Source organism: Eutrigla gurnardus (assembly GCF_963514095.1).
Source record: "Eutrigla gurnardus genome assembly, chromosome: 7".
NCBI lineage: Eukaryota > Metazoa > Chordata > Actinopteri > Perciformes > Triglidae > Eutrigla > Eutrigla gurnardus.
The window spans coordinates 15,212,820-15,230,464 of record NC_139921.1 but is presented as its reverse complement, the minus strand read 5'-3'; the positions used below and the strand labels follow the sequence as shown (position 1 = coordinate 15,230,464).

At 42.5% G+C, this 17,645-nt stretch overlaps 2 protein-coding genes across 8 annotated transcripts in view; one reads left to right on the top strand and one right to left on the bottom strand.

The window, feature by feature from the left end:
- Positions 1-17,645, bottom strand: part of dlgap2a (discs, large homolog-associated protein 2a) — a 191,742-nt gene that overhangs the window by 140,302 nt on the left and 33,795 nt on the right. The gene's annotated exons all lie outside the window — the stretch shown is intronic.
- On the top strand, positions 9,029-11,029 carry LOC311015840 (E3 SUMO-protein ligase ZBED1-like; the record flags this gene model as incomplete). The annotated part of the gene is made up of 3 exons (XM_084013280.1): positions 9,029-9,296; positions 10,270-10,493; positions 10,643-11,029. The coding sequence occupies 3 exons, from the start codon at positions 9,029-9,031 to the stop codon at positions 11,027-11,029; spliced, it is 879 nt and encodes a 292-aa protein (XP_083869406.1).

The following is a 17,645-nucleotide window of genomic DNA, read 5'->3' as shown; positions in this document are numbered from 1 at the left end:
GATCCAAAGCGATCCAAGGGGGGCTGGATACGTATAAAACCAGGTTATGACTCCTTTAAATGCAGCACATGCATCCACAAATTAATGCTTTAACGTGTCGTCAAGTTGATGTTTTAGTGTGTTGTTGTTCATTTGAATCTGTTTTTTTTTAGCTCTCAGGGCCACCGTACATTGAGGCTAAGGCAGTGCTCTAAAGCCATACTAACATACTACTCTAATTATGATGTAAAATCTATGGAGTGTGGTGGCATAGTATGCACACTTTTTAGGTGTATCCTACACTCTAAAAACTAATTCAGGGGATCTTTAGTCATTACTTAAATATATATATTGTTGTGAAATAAAAAATCAAGTTCTGAGATACTGTTAGACTTTTTACTTGTAATTGTTATTTTATTGAGCTTGGATGACACACGAATTATGCCTATTGATTCAATATACTATCATGACTTGTCAGAGTTTAAAATTTTCAGTTAATCAAAAAATAATTTAATTTTAAGTTCTGTTAATGTAAAATACAATTACAATACAACCACAGTTTCCCTGTCCTGCAATGCACGCACGGGCATGTTCAAGGCCAGACGAGTGACCACAGCTGAAACTTCATTGAAGCGTTGTGGTGAATGGTAAGTAATTTTATGCTTAATTACACATATTTGCATTCGCTCAGGATTCTGTTGGTGATAGCCTACTATAACCGAATACCGAAATCTGGAAGTCCTTACTCTGAAATTTGAGCCGTGTTGATAGTACAGTCTGTGTGCCGAGAGGTAAAGTTAGCTAGTAGCTGTAGCCTGTCACTGACTGAGTAGGCTTAAATGCGCCAAGTAGCGCCAAGAACCATATTTCATTTGTAAGGGTTAATAAGTTAATATTCATGTTAAGACAGTTAATGTGATAAATAATTAGTTAAAAAGAAGACTTCATTTGAATGTTTGATTTGAAGTTACACTACACCAGGGCTGCAACAACGAATCGATACAATTCGATTATTAAAAGAGTATTAAAAGAGTTGGCAACGAATTTCATTATCGATTCGTTGTGTCACGCGACTATTAAGTCGTGGAGATGTTTGTGTATATAAAAAAAAGGTCATTTTAACCCCTCTGAGGACGGATTGGGCGGATCCACCCAAAAAGTCTAAAGTTTTACACATCTGTGAATATCTCTGAAACGGTTTATGTGTGGTTTGTGTCTGTCCGACACTTCCTTATTGTTCTATTCCACCGCCTAAAAGACCAATCAAAAAATAGATGTTCGGCAGACTCCATACGCAGTCAACGAATGGACAAACGTTACTAGGCTGACTAGTTTCAACCAATCAGTGGAGGGTATATATGACGTATTCTAACCAATCAAAGGATTCTGGGGTATTGTGGGGGCGGGACAACAGAGAGAGAGAGAGAGAGAGAGAGAGAGAGCTGCGTCCGTAGAACAGAGTGCAGGGAGCACACAGAGCAGAGTGACAGAGGGCTGAAAGTGACAGAATAACTTCATACTATTTCTATTGAATGACAGGTTCCCCTCAACTTTCTGGAGGGTCTTTGCTTTGCTAAGTGGCATGCCTGAGGAAAATGAGGCAAAAACGCATGGGACTCCAAAGTGGTAGCTCAGAAAATGGCCAAGACGTTCAGCCTTCGTCGGGAGGAAATAGTGAAAGAGGCCCCTGCCATCAGTGACTGCATGATTCGCTGGCCTGCGCTTTTTAGTGAAGCACAGGTGAGATTATAAAATGTTTATTAAACCATTATTTTTGTACTGTGGATTGATACAATGTGAATATACAGTATGTCCACAAATTGAAATAAAATAAATAAATAAATGTAGAAATAAATACATGTAAAAATACAGAAATAGCCTTTTTCATTTCCAAAATGTACTTGTTTTTTCACATTTTAATATTTATTTCTGCATTTATTTATTCATTTATTTTTTTATTTATACTTATGTCACGTTTGGTCCTTCATACTGGTGTGCCCTGTAGATAAGTGAAGAATTCAAGAGGATAACAACAGTTAGCCTTGAATCGACCTTTCTGGCCAAGCTTGACCAATGCACCCCGAAATTGATGACCTTGACCCAATCAAAAGGAGGAGCTGCAGGCCTGAAGATAAGGCACATTAAGGACATGCTTCTTGAGGTATAATGATTAACTTTATTATGAATAGACCTTTATTTTAAATATATGTTTCTGCCTCACTGTTTCATGTCAATTGTCAAAATGGCTGCTATGAACAAGGTCAATTGCATATTAACGCTGCAAGCAGGCATGGCTTGGTCCCTAACTAATACTCATTTTTTTCAAATTGTCATGATTTGGGTTACACTTGCATCTGATTTTTATTGAACGCCTGATCTATTTTTTCCATGAATCAGGACAACACAGTTGAAAGGCGGAGAGAAATTGCCATTCGCTGCCTCATAGTCTATCTTGGAGAGAAGGAGGAGGACCTTTTCAAACAGTACCGCGTAAGTAATTGAGTACGCTTTTAATTTTTTGAACTGCATGTGTCTGTAGCCTTCCCACGTGGAGATATGGCTGTTTCAATCCCGTGCACCAGCCTCTTGTGGGCTAGGCATTGAAGTACATGGTTACCCTGCATTCCCTTATGCATGTCACCCTGAAGAGCTTGAGCCATGTATTTTATACATCCTAACACCTATTAATTTCTTCTGCAAGGATGTGGAGGAGCTCAACGCAGACCTTGCGATGCAAGTGATGAAGATTGCCGTCATCGGTGATGGGCGTGCAACCATTGTAGTCGAGGGAACCAAGATCCTGCAGGGGATTGATGTCGCCAGATCCTGTGCTTTGCTGATGGGAGTAATCTATGCTCTTAACCTTAACTATCCCAAGCAGTTGAAATTTACCTTTGGGGCATTCCAGAAGCTATGCCTTGATCTCGATGGACAAAAAGCCAGCTCTAAAGTAATGAATCTCAAGTATGGTATTTTCTAGAGCGGACTTGATCGACCTTGCGCGAGGGAGAAGCTCTCACACACACACACACACACACACACACACACACACACACACACACACACACACACACACACACACACACACACACACTTCTTGTTTTGTTTCTGTGATAGTATGAATACCTACTGAGTGAAAACCAAATCAGTGGAAGTTATCAGCATAGAAAAGGATGACCTTTTGCTGGATATTTTTGCTGAAGTTAGTTAGGAGTGTGAGCAGTCTGCCATAGTTGATTGAAAGAAGCTTTGCTCATTTGATGTTAAAATTAGTGCCTTTAATGTACAGCCATCTGTCTTTTGTTTTCAATCATTTTCATGTGTACAAGTCAAAGGATGGTGATTCATGCACATGGTTTTACTTAATTTTATAACACTGTTCCTCGTCATAAAGCTTCTGAGTGCATGTTGTACTGTGTCTTAGGAGAACGTAGCCAACAAATGCTGCTGTTTGCACTTTTAAGGATTTAGTGCTACTGTTCATTTTAATAAATGGTTCTAATTAATTTGAATATTACTGTCTAAATTTCTGTCAACCAAGGTTGGAATTTTGAGCAACTTAGCCTCCTGGGAAACAGGAAAATACCCGTATTATAGGACAAGGCTCAACTTAACTGTTGCAGAGATCAACTTAATTATTAAGTTCATGTTACTTAGAAATGTGTTTTATTGTGGCCAAAAAGCTTCTTCACCTTACTTAAAACATTATGTTGGATCAACTTAAATACATGCGTTCATGTTGACAATTATTTAGTTCATGTTACTTAGAAATGTCTTTTATTGTGGCCTAAAAGCTAATTCACTATACTTAAAACATTATGCTGGATCAACTTAAATACTTGCATTCATATTGACAATTATTAAGTTCATGTTACTTAGAAATGTGTTTTATTGTGGCCAAAAAGCTACTTCACTATACTCAAAACATTGCTTTGAATTAATGTAATTCTGCTAGCAGGCTTAACTTAAAAATTCTAGTGGAAAACGTTAACATATTTTTTTGTGTTGACCCAAGGTTTTATTTATTAGAGTGTACATCAGCAAGAACTTCTTATGAAACAGAGCTCTCTGCACACACTTAACTGCCCCACAATGCATTGCATCTGTGAAAAATATTACACAAGAAAAAACATGTCCCGTACACACACACACAGACACTTCAAATTTCTTTACTGGTTTATGACCACCACTGGGAGTCAGCCTTCTGTCATGTTTGAAGATGTTAAGTCATCATTTCATTTCTAAGCTCCTCAAATAAACAAAGCCATTGGCAACCCACTCAAACTGCAACCTTGATGAAGGTATTCACAGGAGATTTCACAAAAGAAGTCAAAAAGAAATAGTGTGCTGCAATGTGAAAAAAGGAGAAAACCGAAGGTCCAGGTGACTCTCGAAATAACAATTCCCCATTTCAAAGAGAAGTAACTGATGACACATCAAGAATCCGAAATCCTTTGAAACAGCCTACAGTCTGTACAATGAAAGCCTGAGTCAGTCATAACTTCAAAGGGAGCTTCAGCTGATGGTCACACCTTTTCTGTGTCCTTGAAAGGAAGAGGGTGGTGAAGACCCCAGCCATGCATATCTCTCATAAGTGAGCAATCATCATCAGCCAGTAATGTTAACAAACAGGATGATTTCAACAGTGTTTTTGTGATTAGGATTTTCAATGGCCTTGATCTGCCGGCCCTTCTAAGCATAAACACATTCACTAAACAAATGGCAAACCAAAGTAAACCTGATGGTCAGAGGGATCTGGAAGGCAAAGCAAGGCGGCATCTTCAGCAGATATAGTCCCGACCAGTCTGAAAGGTCAGTGACAGTTAAAGGTTGTAACAGCGATTCTGGGCCGAAACATCAATTATCACATTCATCTGTTTTTACCTCACGATCCGCTAGCTGCCCACCCCATAAGCAGGCCGTCAAACAAACGCGTCTCTCTAGGCAGCCTAGGCTCCGAGATCGCACACAAAAACAAATGGTACTACCAACACCTCAAAGGCAAAATAAACAGTGTTCCAACCAATCACAGACAAGGGGTGGGTGTTGTGGTCATGCACGTTCATGAAAATGCGCGTCCATGATCATTTTCAAAACACGGGAGGGAGGGGCTAGCTGGCTCTGTTTGTTTTGGATCTCGCAACGGAAGTGAGGGCAACCAGAATCGTTGATACAACCTTTAAGAGTCAAACAAGAGAAAGTTTTCAAAAAGAATCCAGTCTGATAATGTTTTTCTTGATAGGCATCAGTGACCAACACTGTGTTGTATTAACCCTTTGAATACGGCAATACGGTGCATCTATCTGAAAGAAAATACGTCTCCCCACAGGTTTGACCCTGTTCGCAGTAGTAAATTGAAGCATTGGTACTGAACACACATCCAGAATGGACGTCCACAAACAGTCACCTCTGTTCCCCAGAGATCCCACACAAAGCAGCAGCTCGTTCAAATGAATATGTCAACACATGCTCTTCAATACAAAATGTTCTAAAAGGAGAGACACTAGTTTAAAGTAGAGCGGGTTCCAGAGCGTTCAGCCATCAAGCTCTTCTTCTGTGGAACCATCTTCCAGTTCTGGTTCGGGAGGCAGACACCGTTCCCACATTTTAGTAGACTTAAAACGTTCCTCTTTGACAATGCTTATACTGTCTCGCTCAGGTTTGCCTCGGATCGGTTCTTAGTTATGCTGCTATAGGTCTAGACTGCCAGGGGATTCATGCCCAGGAGTCTGGCTGTCGTTTCTTATCTGGCAGTGTCCGCTGTGGTCCTGCCTGACGCCGACTGCGCCTGGTCTGATTGTGGCTCCACTTGCCCAACTGCAGGGTCCGACGTTAAGGTTTTTTCCTACTTGCCCGTCGGGCAAGTACTTTTCAAATCTACTTGCCCTGCCTAAATTCTTACTTGCCCTGCCTAAGAGGTTCTTTTTGTGGCGCCGCGGTGTTGTGCAAATTTTCTTCAAGACTTATATCTTACTAAAATCCATTATCTGTTGACTGTAGACGACACTACACAACACTTCTTCTGTCAGAAAGCTGTTTTTATTTTTCATTTGTCATTACATTTCATATGAAACTTCTCCCTGCTCTCTTCCAACCAATGAAAGAAATGTTGTGACATTGTATCTTGACCCGACGTCCACTCCATTTGTCGTCTGGAGATTTAGAAGAGATGCATACTGCGTGAACAACTGCTCCGTTTTGGCGACATGATAAGCTGTCGTTAGACATTTTTTTATCTGGTTGTGGCTCTCCAGGTAGAGTCTTTGGACACAACGGTCCATCGGTCCGGGAACATTTCTGTGTTTTTTAGCCTGTACGCAGGCCAGGTGAGGAAGTGACTTGCTATGGCTGTCTAAATTTTGTTTGCGATAGCTGTCGTTCCCGCGGAAGTGAAACAACGTCACCGTACGTCTTCGTCGGTACGTCAGCACAGAGGCTCGTACAGACACACCAACTCCGGCAGCAGACGTCAAGTCAACGGATCCCATTCATTGTCTATGTAGAGCAGGAGCTCCGCATGATGGATACGGCACGTCGAATTGGCGGCCCTGTCGCCGTACGTGAATTTGCATAAAGTTTGATGGATTGAACTTTATGCAAATGCCGTCCGTCCAACGCAATGCCGCCGGCTCCAGAAACTTCGTTCAAACTATCAAACTAGGCAGTGTTGATCAAATATGAATCCAGATTCTGTTACTGCACTACACATTTCCCGCCTCAAATGTTTTCAGAAACATGCTTTAGCGTGTAGTTTAACTGTAAAATGAGATCGTTTGTGGCCCGGCCGCCATGTTGGAAACGGCAGAGCAAAACTCAAGTCCCGCCCACTTCGCAGGACGTCTATCCAATTGATCCAACTTGAACACAGAACTGCCCACTCGCGGGTGCGTTCGACGGTCCGTTGCGTCGCTGCCGGAGTTGGTGTGTCTGTACCATTAGCCAATCGAAGCACACACACACAAAAAAAAAGCAGAACACTGCAACTGCCGCCGCCACAGCAGCAGACAGATGATACGAATTTGTCGGAGTTTGTGCTTGCCCGACCGGGCAAGTCTGAACAGGTTCTACCTGCCCGCCGGTTATTTTTACTTGCCCCGGGCAATCGGGCAACCGTTATTGTCGAACCCTGAACTGTGATGCTGCTCAACATGGACTGCTTTCAGGTCTAAGTCAACATGTTGGCGATAGACCCATCTAAAACCTAGCTGCGCCTGCCACCATGGACTACTACTGTTAATATTTCTATTACTAATATTACTACCAACACCAAATGCAGATAGAACCCAAGAGCCTGGTCTGCTCAAAATGTTTTTTCTCGCCAATATCGAGCTGTAACTCTTGCTCCTGGGAGATGTTGGGAATCTGAAATTCATTGACTGAAAATCATGAGCGTGTTCTAGTCTTGCTCGATGTGTCCTGAGATAACTTGTGTTGTGATATGACACTATAAATAAAATGTATTTTAAGTACAGTGAGTGGTTGAGGTTAAGGCCACCTTCAAGTTGTAACTACAGTAATTAACTTATTTTTCATTAATGGTTAATAAATGATGAACTACTCAGTAATATATCACTGATATCACTAAATAATATTTTGCATTTTTACTATTTTATAATTCATTAATTGTTTGATTCAAACATTTCTTGTTCCAGTTTCTCTGATGTGAAATTGTGATGACCAATTTTCATTATGTTCTAATATTTTATGTAACCCCAGTCCCATGTAGCTAATAAATATTAATTGCTAAACAATTAGGGTGTTGTAGTACAATGGGACGGGGCCTGAGTTTGTCTTAAAATGGCGCTTTGTACCCGTGATAACTGGGTTAGTGATAAAAAATAACTTGGCGGTGCCTCCAATAACTGGTTAGAAGTAAACACAAAATGTTGTACTTCCCCTTGAAAATAAAAGTTTGCGTTAACCTGTTATCACGTAATATATAGAAAGTATCACCTTTGCAAATATAACACAGGATTGAGTTGAAACAACCAGCCTTATTTATTACAAAGTCTTTGGAAATGAGTTAAATGGTTCACTGTTGACCTTTAAATATGCAATAATAACAGTATCAAACTCTCACAATATGCTCTGGTAAGTTGACAAATCACCCGTGATGAACACACAGAGAAAAGGTAACATCAAAATTACTGAAATGTCCACAGCCCACACTAGGGGTGGGCGATACACCGAAAATGTACCGATACCGAAATTTACGACGACAACCGACGTCATTTTGCCCATGTCGGTATATTCGGTTTAAAAAAAAGAAAAGTAGTTTTTTTCTTGTTTGGCTGTGTGTGTAGGTAGGCTACCAGTATGTTCATGTCCCTTTAAGACGCTCGGCTGTACTGTACTACGTATACAGCGTGTGCAGTCACGTGACTCCACCCCATCCAGTCTGTAACAAGAAGGGAAAGTGTGGGTGAGACGAAAATGGAGCTCGTCGCCGGTTTAAACGATGAAGCGGCCGCTGCCGCGGCAGCCGAAGTAAATCTGGTCGAGGAGGAAGAGCACCTCGTTCCCAAAAGAAATGCGTCATCGATCGTTTGGCAACATTTTGGGTTCAGCGAGGACGATGTCAATCAGAAAAATGTTAAATGTAAACTGTGCCTAAAGACTGTTGCGACAAGTCAAGGTAACACATCCAACCTCTTCCACCACCTGCAGTACAATCACGTGATTCAATTCGAAGAAATAAAAAAAGCGATCAGGACCAGCTAAAAGTGCTTCCACCACCAGGCAGCCGTCAATAACCGAAGCATTTGCTAGTACTCCACAATATGAGTGATCGTCAAAAAGATGGATGGAAATCACCAATGCAATAGGCTACTATATAGCAAAAGACATGGCTCCCATTGCTACGGTGGAGCGCAAAGGGTTCAAACATCTCATGAAAACTGTCGACAAGAGATACGGCCTGCCATCGCGAAAATATATTTCAAAAACCGTGATTCCCAGCATGTACAGAACAGAGAGAGAAAAGGTCGCTGCTGAGTTGAGATATGTTAAGCACGTTGCAGCCACATCCGATCTCTGGTCCAGTCGCACCATGGAACCGTATATTAGTCTGACAGTACATTACATCGACAACAAATGGAAACTGCGCACCAGAGTGCTCGAGACGGCATACTTTCCATCTGATCACACAGGAGAGATGATCGGACAGGGCTTAAGAGCGATGCTGTCTGCATGGGACATCAGGGAAGAGGACCTCGTCGCCATAACAACTGACAACGGCGCCAATATAGTGAAAGCCGCCCAGCTCAATAAATGGACGCGGGTGCAATGTTTTGGACACAGGCTGCACCTGGCAATCGGTAAGTGTGCGCATCTTAATGGGGATATCTTTGGGTGGTGACTGGCTGTTATGATCTGTGTTCAATTGTATAATGTAGGCCATATTAACCCTCTGAGACCCATTGTGGCGTATACGCTACAAATAATCATGTTGTCTTTAGAGCGTCATAACTCCGTAATGGTTTGCGCTAGAAACATGCCGGTTATTTCCTCCTAAACTAGAGAAACAGGGCTAAACAACGGTACCCTGCTTGTCCATGTGAGCGATTTATTTCTGACAACAAAACGAATGCGTAAAGTTGTAGAGATGTGACTAGATGTCTCCTCGTTTCCGCGGCGCATTTCTCCGTTTTGTTTATGTATATCGATCATTATTTTTATCCGCCATCTTGCTCGTGACATATAGAGTCACGTTTATGCATCGGACATTCATATTGGCTCCCGTAGCGGCTTTTACAGCCAATAGGAAAGCCTGATTTACGCTTGGCCGTGAGTCGTTGTGTTTGCCCAAACGGGAGACACGGAGGAGTTCACAGCAGAGAAGAGAACGGTCAAAAAGTTACTGTAGTGATAGAGAAAGTTAAATACATAAATGGCACAGAAGAAGTACATTATATACACACATATTTAGGGCAGGGAGAGGAAAGGACGATTGCTGGCAAAAAAAAACGCCCATGGACACTACTCAAAAGAATATCCATATTTCATAGACAATAGCAGCTAGAAGCTTCAAATAACTTCTAGAACAATCCAAACAAGTGTGCTAAACTTTCTATGTTGAGCTTTTCTTTCGTTATAATGGTTTACAGTGCTTTTAAAAAAAAAAAAATCACTGTAAGAGGTCTCAGAGGGTTAAAATATTAAATTATGTCTTTGCCACATAATAGAGCTACAGCAGTAACATTATAGCTATAAAAATACATTTAAATGGCTACAGCTATTTTTCCTTTTATTAATATGAGTGTGTGTCACGCGCCTGCCTGTGTGTTTCAGAAAACGCCCTGAAAAAACAAGCCCCTGTGGAACGGGCAATGAAGGTCTGCAAAAAGATCGTCAGTGCATTTTCTTACAGTTGGAAAAAGAAGAAGGCATTACGGAAAGTACAACAAGAGATGAACCTGCCAACGCACAAGCTCAAAACGGCATGTCCAACCAGATGGGGATCCATGCAGATGATGACTGCAAGGATCCTGGAGCAGAAGAATGCCATCACACAGGTAGGCTACATGCTTGGTACTCCATTTTATTGTGTCTTTTTTAGTGGCTGGGCTCAGGTAATGATTTTAGCCTTTATTGTAATTGCTCTGATCTGTCATTTAAGATAAAATAATAATAATAATAATAATTATTATTATTATTACTACAGGTCCTTGCTGATGACAGAGCATCAAGGCATCTTGTTCTGAAATGGTCCGACCTGGATGTCTTGGAGGCCGTCAACAAAGCTCTCGCTCCATTGGTGGAGTTCACCGACGCCCTGTCAGGGGAAGAATATGTAACCATCTCATCTGTGAAGCCTGTCCTACACATCCTCCATTCACGAGTGCTGGCTGAGGAAGAAGATGACGTGGCGCTGACCGAAGCCATCAAATCTGACATCCTTGCATACCTTGATGACAAGTTCTCAGATACCCCCACTGTAGAGCTTTTGGACACAGCCAGTTTTGTTGACCCCAGGTTTAAAGCAGCATACATTTCTGCAGACCGTGTCACCGCCATTCAGGAGAAAGTTAAAACAGAGATCAGGCCTTGACATTAAGCATTTTAAGCCACTTGCCCGAAGGGCAAGTGGCTGTATTGTTTTACTTGCCCGATGGCTAAATGTACTTGCCCAAAATGGAAAACGTCGGCCTATTAAGAAAATGTATAAAACAGGTATTTGTTTGATTTTATAATAATTTATTATAATGTAAATACAAATACAAAACATAACAATTATGGTCTGCAAAGCTGTCAAACCACCTGTCAGCCCAACAGAAGAAAGGGCCTCAAAATGTATTTCATTCTCTTTGTCGGAAACTCCCGGCAGGTGAAGCAAAACATCTCGTCCTTTTCCTTGTCATGACGGACCCACGGAAAATTCTCAATCCAACTTATTAAAAAGTTCCTTTGCCTTTTAGTTTCGTATCACGACGGGCCCGGGGTCTCGTTTTCAGGTGTCTTTCTTTTATTTGCGTTACATTTACCCGGCACTTGGCCAGTTTTCGGAGGCTGAAGGAACATAACGTGACTTATTTGTAGCGGTTGTCGTACGCCGGAGCCCGGAGGTGACGGGGGAAATTATTGTTACGATTCTACGGGGCGTTCACACCGAACGCGATAGACGCGAATTGAGCGGCGACTCTACATTGAAAACCAATGTAAATGGCGCGATGACACGCGATTCAGGCGGAGGCGGCGCGAATGGAGCGTCTGGCGCGAATGAAGCGAATGGCGCGTCTGACGCGGCGCGAATAAAGTTGAAAATATCGAACTTTTCAGGCGGCATCGCGCCGCGACATCCAATCAGCGACGAGTTCAAGCCGACAGACAGATGAGCTGAGATGGACGGGCTGCATTACCAAACCCGACTCGGGAAGACCGGACCCCGGCGCGACGGGGGCCGTACCGGCCTCACACCGTCAGGGCTGAGCCTCGATCAGAAGGACTCAGGCCCCCGCGCGACACCGGGCAATCGGTCTTCCGTACGCCACATTTCCCACGTCCGCCCGCCCGTCGGACGGGGATTCGGCGCTGGGCTCTTCCCTCTTCGCTCGCCGCTACTGAGGGAATCCTAGATAGTTTATTTTCCTCCGCTTAGTAATATGCTTAAATTCAGCGGGTTGTCTCATCTGATCTGAGGTCGAATGTGGCCCCGACTCTGGGGAGAGGTGCGAGGGACGTGGTTCCCGGAGGAGGCTCACGGACTCTGGCATCGGGTACCCCAAGAGGAGGAGGAGGGTCCGCCGACGTGACCCGCCGGCTCCCCTCAAAAATGAGCGTCATGCGCGAATGAAGCGAATGACGCGAATGGCGCGAATGACGCTAAAAAAGTCCAAAATTATCAAGCGGCGCGATACACGCGTCTGACGCGATTGTATTCGCGTCTATCGCGTTCGGTGTGAACGCCGCATTATTCTGTTTGGCCGAAAACCGCAGCACAGCGCTGTAGAAAGCTCCGCTTCCGCGATATAGGAGGACGTTTATTTTGTCAATTTAGTGTATTTTCAAAGAAAAAAAATCACTTGCCCGAACGGGCAACTACACGTCACATTTTAGTTGCCCGATCACAGAGTTTACCTGCCCCGGGCAAGCAGGCAACCGTTAATGTCGAGGGCTGGAGATGAAGTCAGAAGCTGCAGTCGACACAGGAAGTACTGAGAACACCGAGCCTCAGCCTTCTACATCAGCAGAAGCAAAGAAGCCAAAGAGGTCACTGGGAAGCTTTTTCAAAGGAAGTGAGGCTACCCCCTCAACTGCACCCACTGTGTCACCTGAACAAGCAGTAGAAGCAGAGCTGAGCAGCTACTTAGTGTCTCCTGTGCAGGATAGTGAGGGAAATCCACTAGATTGGTGGAGTGAGCATCAGGTACACTTTCCCACTCTAAGTAAAGTGGCAAAAAAGTATCTTTGCATACCAGCCACTAGCTCCCCATCCGAGCGGGTTTTCAGTTCTGGAGGAAACATTATTACATGCCTCAGATCCTGCCTGAAACCTGAAATGGTCAACATGCTAGTGTTTCTTAGCAAGAACCTGGAGTAAAGTGATCACATGCAACTGCAGCCATGAGTCAGATTCGCATCTACAACACTACGTCAGGATATCAAGTCTGCTGCTCCTTTTTGAAGTGCCCTGTTCAAGCCCCTCTTATTCTTCATCATCAGTGTTCTATTGACATTTTTGCACATGGCATTATTTAAGGTATTTGTTTAAAAGAGTTTAAAGGTGTCACATGGCAGTGTTATTTGCAATAGTTTTTTCAGTGTTTGACATTTTTGTTCATAACATTATTTATAATTTGTTTACAAGAGACTACCTCCAAGGCCTTTACAGACAGGCCTTTGCACATGATGGCATTACCTTTGCACAAGTCATTGTTTACTTTTCCAGTGGCAAATGTGAAATTTATTTTGTTTACAAGGGATGCAACTTGTTTCTCCCGTTATAGAGAACCTGATTACTTGACAACTCCATATTTTGAATTTGTTTATAGAGACTGTATTTTTAATACTTTGTTATTTTATACTACCAAATAAATAATATAAATCTTAACTACAGTGTAGTTTTACAGTCCTTTAAAGTGGCATTTTTTTAGGCGCGGGGGGGGGGGGGGGGGGGGGGGGGGGGTTACTTATCGTTCATTTATAGTTATCGAGGTGAGTTCCTCAATATATCGTGATATTGATTTGAGGTCATATCGCCCAGCCCTAGCCCACACTCACATTCACACTGGGCTATTAAATGTAAATAAATGAAAACGTTGCGGGCCGGTCGATGCTTGTGAGCGTTGAGGCCAGAAACAAAAGGGCCAGTTCACTGGGTTTAGCCAGCATAAACAAAAAGCACGTGCAGAGTTAGAAGTGTACTCACAAGTCCACAACAGTCAGAGATGAAGATTGGGGAATGGGGGAAGGGCAATGGCAAGTTGCAGTTGCAGCGGCACACGTGGCGGCGAACCGTGTTCAAGTACAGCAGCTACAGTCTCTCTCCAACGGTCCAGGGCTCTCCTGGTCCTCACTCTCTCCCTCTAACGGCAACTGTCCGGTCCTGAATCACATAATTTCTCTTAGTAATTGTGCTACAGGCTAATTCACGGCGAAAAGCCCACAGTATTTAACAAATGCGCAATTGCTAGCTGCAATGCGTTATTAAAAGTGTGAGTCTATGAGACGCTAAGCTAAAGGCTAGCAGCGATTAGCAATTCAGCTCGTCTTTTACACCTTCCAATCAAACAACAGCACCAAATACATTAAAACACATGTACGGTATTTACCTCTGGCAGCTTCTCAGAGTTCACACACATCAACCACAGAACGACTCTTCATCAGTCTTGGAAGTTAGGAGTATTATTTTACTTTAGCGTTACAGTTATCCTGCTCGGATGCCAAGAAGGCCGCTTCTGCTGTCGCTAACCTTGCAGCGGCACGGAGGTGACGCTAAGCACCTCCTCCTTGAACAAGGTGAGGACAGGATTGGTTCAGGACTACAAACATACCAACAGAGATGAGAGAATAAAAGATGCTTCACTGCCCCACAAACAAACATGGTCTTTGGGTACTTGTGCAGACAACCAACCATGAATCATTGTAGAACACCACACTTCTTTTGGCTCTGACTTTTAACTGTATATAGAATGAATGTTTAACATATAACTTACACATTTTAAACATATTTACATTTCTTGAACTGTTATTAACAACAAACATTTTAATGTCTGCATGATATGAATGAAAATAAGGGTCACAGGGCTACATTTAGAAAAAGCTAATCTATCGATTAATTGAGAAAATAATGGGTTAATTAATAGTAGAATTAAATTGACTGTTAGCTGCCGTCCTACATTTTTCATATTCTCCAACAGAGGATCAGTCATAACAAAGCAAGTCGTTGGTATTTGGCTTCTTGTCTTTTATTTGTTATGGCGGGGATCCTGGCTAATCAAATCACCGCTAGCCTCTCCAGACAGCCAGTCCCCGGCTACAGCCCCACCACAGATAATGTCACTTCCTGTGAAAACAAACTGTTACCAGACATGGTCTCTGCTATCTGTCATGGCAGTAGCACAAAACTAAGATTCAAACTGTGGTTAATACTGAAAAGACAACGATGCTGGTTGACAGGCAAAGAAAATGTTCAGTAAGTGATAGTGTGAGTTAACCTCCTACTGAGCACCTACGCATTCGACAGTGCAAATAAGACACCAATTTGGGTTGAAAATTGCCTCTGTAGTTTTTCACTTTCGTATTCCTACACAGCGATGACAGTGGACAAATCTGAATGTGTGCATGTATCAGCAAAGAGAGATACAAAGAGAGGTGCAGCTCAGTCCTGAGACTCCAGGTTGGCACATGGGTGCCATATATCTGGAAACGATGCTGTGCTAATAATGAGAGCTGGAATGAATGGTGCCACTTTAGTGTAATTGCTGCAGTGGGAGAAACATATTCAGAACATTGGGTACAACAACTAGTACTACGACTACTACTGCAAGCCTGTATGGCAGTAAAAGGATTCAACCAGATGAAGAAGAGAAGAGTGAGCTCTCGAAATACGCACTCGGTGCTTCAAAATGCCAGTGTCGACCTCAAGAAAATCAATGCATAGTCACAATTGTACTCCTCTGGTCAGCGCTGGAAAATGATAATGCAACAGAGAAGTGTAGGAACAAGACAATGTAGCTGCATGATGAGAGGGCAGAGGAGTTTAATTGAAAAAAGTTAGATGTGATACATTCTCTGTCCTCATTATCTGCTGCTAAATAGACCTTAATAATGACCTCCAGCACGCTATCACACACACACACACACACACACACACACACACACACACACACACACACACACACACACACACACACACACACACACACACACACACACACACACACACATACACAGCCTGAGCCAATACACCCAGCAATTTGCTCCCCGCCAGTGTGTGTGAAATAAGTCCAAGACTCAATGACAGGCAATCTTTTACTTAAAAGCAAAGACTCCAACTTCTTCATTTTGACAGAAACCATTTCTGACACACACAATAGTTCTGGATGACACTTTACACGGACAAACTGTGAAACAAAGTCTGCGGCGAGACATTTGAGAGCATCAGAGCATAGCAGACAGCTCGCCATTTCTCACGACCACCATCACACACACACACGCAAAAATACTGCCCCGACTTTGTTTGGACAATCTCGCTGGTCAACCACTCTACAGATTTCAGATGAGCTTTTACAATCACCCATCACTGTCACCTTGCAACCCCAATTTTATCTGGCTATTCCATTGAGGCAAGTAGTATTAGCATGCTGGCAGGCTGCAGCTTTACCCTCAATGTCCTCAACAAAAGAACTGTACACATATGCCTTTCTTTCACTGACTAAAGCTGTGTGTTGGCCTACTGCTTTTTTTTTTAACTGTAAAGCGACTTTCAGAAAAGTGCTATATAAATAAAATGTATTATTATTATTATAGTGAGATTGAAATCCTCACCACGAGGTCCATTCAGTGGCTGTTCCGGAGCTTTCGATTGGTTCACAACATCTTCAACAGAAGGATTTTGTCCATGTTGGCTCATCGAGAGATTGAAAGTTTATTTTTAAATCTTGGAAACCAGTTGACATCTGCTGAGTTATAATGTGTGATTAGATAATTCACTCTGTCAATTTACTTAAAAAAATACACATCCATCAAACTTATCAAAAACAGTTTTGCTATAAAACAAGGTTTCTAATTTCTAATTCTGACTGAGCGTAAGTCAAGAAACTCAACTGTCCTTCCTTTCACACAATATAAAACAAAGAAACCACATTTCAGATACGGTAAGCAGCAAATGTTTGGTATTTAAGGTAATCGCTGAAATGATTGCCAAACGGTCAGATTATTTTCTTTCAATTGACCAACTGATAATTGCCTTTGGCCCCTCTGACCACCTCTGGATTACCAACAGGTGTGGTTGGGTGAGGTCAGAAATGTCTTCTGTTGCACCTGTAAACACACCCATCAGGTCCTGGATTACCTCTGAATTTAGTTAGTTAGAAAAGTTAAACAATTGGACGTCAGCAGAGAGAAGATTTTCAGGGGTTGTCAAGTTACTTTTTAAAGCAAAGTCTTATTCAACAACCTGCATCTGTGGAATTACACAGTTGACGAGCTCCTGAACAGTAAAAGAGCCGCCCAAAAATCTCTCTCGTTAAATAGTTAATTTAGCCTTGACCTGTTGCACTTTAGTTAATAAAAAGCTTCTTGCATTTAATAATTATATCCCCGTCATGTCATGACTATGGGCTTTGTTGTTTTGGTTTCCTGTTTCATTTTGTAGTCCTTCTGTCTTGTGTTGTCATGTGCTTTGCTTCCTGTCTTGGTTTCCCTCCTTTTTTGTCTCCAAGGTGTGTCTCATTGTCTCGTCAGCCTTGCCTCTCCTTCTCCCAAATCCCCATAGCCTGCCCTTGTGTTTCCACACCTGTCTGTTGTCGACCTAATCAGCCCTTGTGTATTAAGTCAGTAATTACTAACATTATCAAGTAATCTGAATGTGGACGTAACATAAACATTGCTTTTACTCAGCTCTTCTGTGCTACCATAAAAAAGGAATGAGTAAATTCAAGGATTAATGTTGACGGTCAACCATCTAAATATTCCTCTTGATGTTAGAGAAATGTCGCTACATT